General features: G+C 41.3%; 1 protein-coding gene across 1 annotated transcript in view; it reads right to left on the bottom strand.

Annotated features, from left to right (window-relative positions):
* Positions 1–627: 627 nt before the first annotated feature.
* Positions 628–6,000, bottom strand: part of C3HXorf58 (chromosome 3 CXorf58 homolog) — a 41,661-nt gene continuing 36,288 nt past the window's right edge. The window contains exons 7-8 of the mRNA XM_069760062.1: positions 2,727–2,874; positions 628–1,007 (exon numbers count right to left, since the gene is read on the bottom strand). Coding sequence (XP_069616163.1) covers positions 840–1,007; positions 2,727–2,874 — 316 coding nt within the window. The 3' untranslated portion in view covers positions 628–839. The remainder of the gene's footprint in view (positions 1,008–2,726; positions 2,875–6,000) is intronic.

Raw genomic sequence — 6,000 nt, 5'->3', positions numbered from 1 at the left:
TGTACCTATGTATCCAAGCTTCATTATAGAAAATATAAGTAACCACTAGTGATGAGCGAATATACTCGTTACTCGAGATTTCCCGAGTACGCTTGGGTGTCCTCCGAGTATTTTTTAGTGCTCAGAAATTTAGTTTTCATCGCCGCAGCTGAATGATTTACATCTGTTAGCCAGCATAAGTACATGTGGGGGTTGTCTGGTTGCTAGGGAATCCCCACATGTACTTATGCTGGCTAACAGATGTAAATCATTCAGCTGAGGTGAGGAACACTAAGGGTATGTGTACACATATAGAGCTCCTCTGCGGATTTTTCCGCAGCGGATTTGATAAATCTGCAGGGGAAAACTGCTGCGGTTTTTCCTGCGGATTTATCGCGTTTTCTATTGCGGATTCCGCTGCGGATTTACATCTGCAGTTTTCTATTGGAGCAGATGTAAAAACGCTGCGGATTCCGCACAAAGAATTGACATGCTGCGGAAAATAAAACGCTGCGTTTCTGCGCGTTTTTTTCCGCAGCATGGGCACAGCATTTTTTGTTTCTGATAGGTTTACATTGTACTGTAAACTCATGGGAAACTGCTGCGGATGCGCAGAAAAATCCGCATCATGTGCACATACCCCTAATCTCCAAGTACTTACAAATACTCGGAGGACACCCAAGCATGCTCGGGAAATCTCAAGTAACGAGTATATTCGCTCATCACTAGAAACCACCCATTTATCTTCCCATGTCTCTCTACGGATCACCCATATTGATAGAAATGGCAACTGAAGATTCTAGCAAAAGATCTGATGCAATCGGCAGATTTCCATCGTGCACAGCGACCAATTCTAGCTTTTACAGATGCACAGGTGATGGCATCCCAGGTTCTTCTAGAGACAGGTTTTGACTCCAAGCATACAGTTTTTCTGCTTCTTCATCCCAATCATTACTGAACATCACCTGGTTTGATTGTGCTTGTTCATTTGAAAATAGTTGTCGGCTGACAACTCTGGTTCCATCCTCCTAATAAAGGAAAAAAAAACATCAGTGCTAAGATACGGAGACCAGCGGTGACCTGAGAGCAGCAGCAGATTGGTAAGGCCTCTTTCATACTTCCGTCTCCCATCATAATGCGTCGTTTTGTGAAAAAAAAGATCCTGCGATTTTGCCCGCAGGATGCATTTTTTCTCATAGATTTGTATTAGTGACGGATGGCCACACGTTTTATCAGTCGTGCACCGGATCCGTCGCAAAATTGCTGTCCGTCGGGCGGAGAAATCGCAGAGGAACGTTTTTTTCTGCACGTCGGCAAATCGCTCAGCGACGGATCCTGCGCTGCCTGTCGTTGGCTATAATGTAAGTCTATGGACGCAGGATCCGTCGCTGACTGTCAAAAGCAGGAATCCAGCGACGGATGCCGTCTTTTGAAACTGAGCATGCCTGGAAGAATTTCCGGCCAGGGAAATTCTCTCTCGCTCTCTCTCTTTTTACTATTGATGCTGCCTATGCAGCATCAATAGTAAAAAGATATGTTTTTAAAAAAAAAAAAAAAAAAAAAAAAAAGCAATATTCTCACCTTCCGGCGTCCCGCGCAGCGTTACTGATGCTCCCGGCAGCTGCCGTTCTCAGTAATGTGAGACCGCTACGTCATGAGAAGTCATTGTAACGTAAGGCCTTATTGGGAACGCCAGCTGCCCGGGAGCATTAGTAACGCTGCGCGGGACGCCGAAAGGTGAGAATATTGCAATTTTTTTTTTTTATTTTGTTTTATTTTTAATATGGGTTGTGTTGTGTATGCGTTTTTGCAGCAGAAAACCGCTACGAAGATGCATACACAACAGGTGCACATAGCCTCGACGGGTCCGTCAGAAAAACGGGCTCAGTGCACCAGTTTTTTACAATCTGAACAGGATCTGTCATTTCAACATTTTGACGGATCCTGTGCAGATTGTAAAAACGGAAGTGTGAAAGAAGCCTAAGGTGAATAATGATCTACAATGCAGACGAGCCAAAGTATGGTCACTGCGCACAAAGGACAACACACAGAAAGCACATGGACTGTCTATTGATGTAAGGCCGGTTTCATACATCAGTGAAATACGGACTGTGCTCCAAACAAGAGACCCGGCGGTCAGTCAGGAGTGGAACCTAAAGGGAGACAAATAACTGAAAGGCCATGTTCACACGGTCAGTATTGTCCAGCAGTATTTGTAAGCCAAAACCAGGCGTGGATGAAAAACATAAAAGTGGTGACGTGTTTCTATTATTACTTTTCCTCAAATATTTTGACTCGTGATTTTTGCCTTCCAAATACTGAACATGACCAAAGAATGACGAGTTTGGTGTTTTGTAGATTCTTCTGGTTTGGGTTTAATATTGATGAAACACTGCCAAAAAACTGATGTGTGAAAAGTCCATTGTCGCTGCACATTACAATTCTTAGGCACATTTCACATGTCCAACTTTCTTCTACGTGGTCTATCCATGTTTTTTCCTGATAGATCATGTACTCATTATAGTTTCTAGGACTGTTCACATCTGTGGGGAGAGATATTGTGGACAGAATGACCGGCAAAAAAAAAAAGTTATCAGCTTTTAATCCCAGCAGTGGATGTGTTCGCTGGAGTGATGAACTATATGGCATTTGTTCTCTTTTAGAAACATCTATTTTTCACTAATATCAAAAATGGTTTTTGCTCCTGTAGACGACTCTTCGGGGAGAAGTAGCTGCACTAATTTTACCTGTTCTCTTCCTGGGCCATAAAATCTCTTCATTTTGGCTACTTTTCGACGGGCTTTTTGTGATCTTCGAGATGAGTTTCTTGGTGCGGCAGAATATAGTGATGGCAGGTAGGTCGAAATTGCTGATGATGGCGGTGGTACAGGTGATCTACAAGAAACCAGAAATATAGATTAACAAATCACAAAGACGTAGCCACAATGTGGAAACGTAGATTAAGGACTGAAAAGTAATCTGCCAGTTTGGTAAAGACATCAGCTAAAAAAAGCATTTTCAATGTTACTGTGCACATTTATATGGCAAAAAACGATGGCTGGAAGGCCAATAAAAATATAAGCTTTGAAAAGTTGCATGCAAAATGTGAGCATGAGCCAAAAGCAAACAAAACAAACAAAAAGCTTTGTCCATAAACTCTTGCCCCCACTCCCAAACAGTAAGTGGATCAGCATCGTAATGAATCAGGAGCCTCTGCTCCAAAACGCCCTCTTATCAAGATCAGCGAGAGTGTAGTCCGTTTTGATGAATCGCCCCAACTTGTGTTTGAGCTGTACTAAGGAATGTTTTTACATTGCACATGTGGCCATGGTTAATCCGACATATTAAAATCCATGCACTGCACAGCAAAGGGTGGGCTGCAAAAGTATACCATGCTGAATCAACCCTGAATGAACCCAGGCTAAGTTCAGTGGCTCCGTCGGGATCAGGTCCATTAACTACGTCTTGCTTCCTGCCTCCGATAGGCATTTACAGATTAAAATGATGCACGACAGCACAGTGACTCCATACACAGGAATCTCGTTTTGCAGGAGTTTGGACTTAAATCCCAACAAAGCCACCCAAAGTAGAAGCAAATGCTATGTGAACCCAGTCTAAGGGTTATACTGTATGTATTAATCAAGATAATTTGAAGTGTACTCAGGTTTGATCATCTGGAGGTGCGAGTAGAACAAGGTGGATTCCTTAGCACATTTACAGGTAAATTCACTGCACCCTACTAAGAAAATGCAAATAAGGTGATTTTTAATCATTGATTTTCCAAGGTATATGCAAAAAAACTATTCAATGCTGTAGGCAACTAAGTTTACCACAGTATTGCTGTGGGGGAAATGAAAAATAATGAATATTCCATAGTGTGGATGTAAAAATATGGTAAGACCTGCAAAACATAAAATAAAGAAACAATAAACCTTTACATGTTGACAATATAGCAGAGGTACTGCTAAACAAAATCCAGGCAACATAGGATGTAAACAGATAAGATGCAATTTAATGCTTAACACTTAGTTACCTATAACATTGAATTAGTTTTTGCATATACCTTAGAAGATCAATGAATAAAGATCACCTTATATGCATTATCCTAGGGGAGTGCAGTGAATTTACTTATATAAGGGTTCACTTGCGTGAAATATGGCCAAGTCTCGCATGGTAACACCCGGCTCTGCCGCCGGCACTTGGGAGCGGAGCGTGCAGCTTCATGTATTGCTATGCGGCCGCACGCTCCGCTCTGGAGTGCTGGCGGCAGAGCCGGGTTTTAACATGCGAGACTCGGACATATTTCACACAAGTGAGAAGGAGCCCATAAATAAACAAGAGGTTTCCTATCGGCCGACATCAAGCAGAGATCTGAAGTTGTGATTAATTAACTGAAACACAAAATTATATTACAAAGTGAACAGAAAAAAAATTAATTTTTACATTGCAATTACAGTGGTCATTGTACTGTACAAGACCTGGAATCCTGATTCTCCAGAATAGTATGGTTACAGTGATTAACCCCTTCATGACCCAGCCTATTTTGACCTTAATGACCTGGCCGTTTTTTGCAATTCTGACCAGTGTCCCTTTATGAGGTAATAACTCAGGAACGCTTCAACGGATCCTAGCGGTTCTGAGATTGTTTTTTCGTGACATATTGGGCTTCATGTTAGTGGTAAATTTAGGTCAATAAATTCTGCGTTTATTTGTGATAAAAACGGAAATTTGGCGAAAATTTTGAAAATTTCGCAATTTTCACATTTTGAATTTTTATTCTGTTAAACCAGAGAGTTATGTGACACAAAATAGTTAATAAATAACATTTCCCACATGTCTACTTTACACCAGCACAATTTTGGAAACAAAATTTTTTTTTGCTAGGAAGTTATAAGAGTTAAAATTTGACCAGCGATTTCTCATTTTTACAACGAAATTTACAAAACCATTTTTTTTAGGGACCACCTCACATTTGAAGTCAGTTTGAGGGGTCTATATGGCTGAAAATACCCAAAAGTGACACCATTCTAAAAAATGCACCCCTCAAGGTGCACAAAACCACATTCAAGAAGTTTTTTAACCCTTCAGGTGCTTCACAGCAGCAGAAGCAACATGGAAGGAAAAAATGAACATTTAACTTTTTAGTCACAAAAATTATCTTTTAGCAACATTTTTTTTATTTTCCCAATGGTACAAGGAGAAACTGAACCACGAAAGTTCTTGTCCAATTTGTCCTGAGTACGCTGATACCTCATATGTGGTGGTAAACCACTGTTTGGGCGCACGGCAGGGCTTGGAAGGGAAGGAGCGCCATTTGACTTTTTGAATGAAAAATTGGCTCCACTCTTTAGCGGACACCATGTCACGTTTGGAGAGCCCCCGTGTGCCTAAAAATTGGAGCTCCCCCACACGTGACCCCATTTTGGAAACTAGACGCCCCAAGGAACTTATCTAGATGCATAGTGAGAACTTTGAACCCCCGGGGGCTTCACAAATTGATCCGTAAAAATGAAAAAGTACTTTTTTTTCACAAAAAAATTCTTTTAGCCTCAATTTTTTTCATTTGCACATGGGTAACAGGATAAAATGGATCCTAAAATTTGTTGGGCAATTTCTCATGAGTACGCCGATACCTCACATGTGGGGGTAAACCACTGTTTGGGCACATGGTAAGGTTCGGAAGGGAAGGAGCGCCATTTGACTTTTTGAATGAAAAATTATCTCCATCGTTAGCGGACACCATGTCGTGTTTGGAGAGCCCCCGTGTGCCTAAACATTGGAGCTCCCCCACAAATGACCCCATTTTGGAAACTAGACCCCCCAAGGAACTTATCTAGATGCATATTGAGCACTTTAAACCCTCAGGTGCTTCACAAATTGATCTGTAAAAATGAAAAAGTACTTTTTTTTCACAAAAAAATTCTTTTCGCCTCAGTTTTTCATTTTCACATGGGCAATAGGATAAAATGAATCCTAAAATTTGTTGGGCAATTTCTCCCGAGTACGCCGATACCTCATATG

Source organism: Ranitomeya imitator, chromosome 3 (assembly GCF_032444005.1).
Source record: "Ranitomeya imitator isolate aRanImi1 chromosome 3, aRanImi1.pri, whole genome shotgun sequence".
Classification (NCBI taxonomy): domain Eukaryota; kingdom Metazoa; phylum Chordata; class Amphibia; order Anura; family Dendrobatidae; genus Ranitomeya; species Ranitomeya imitator.
Note: the sequence above shows the minus strand (reverse complement) of the source record. Positions and strands in the feature narration are given on the sequence as shown.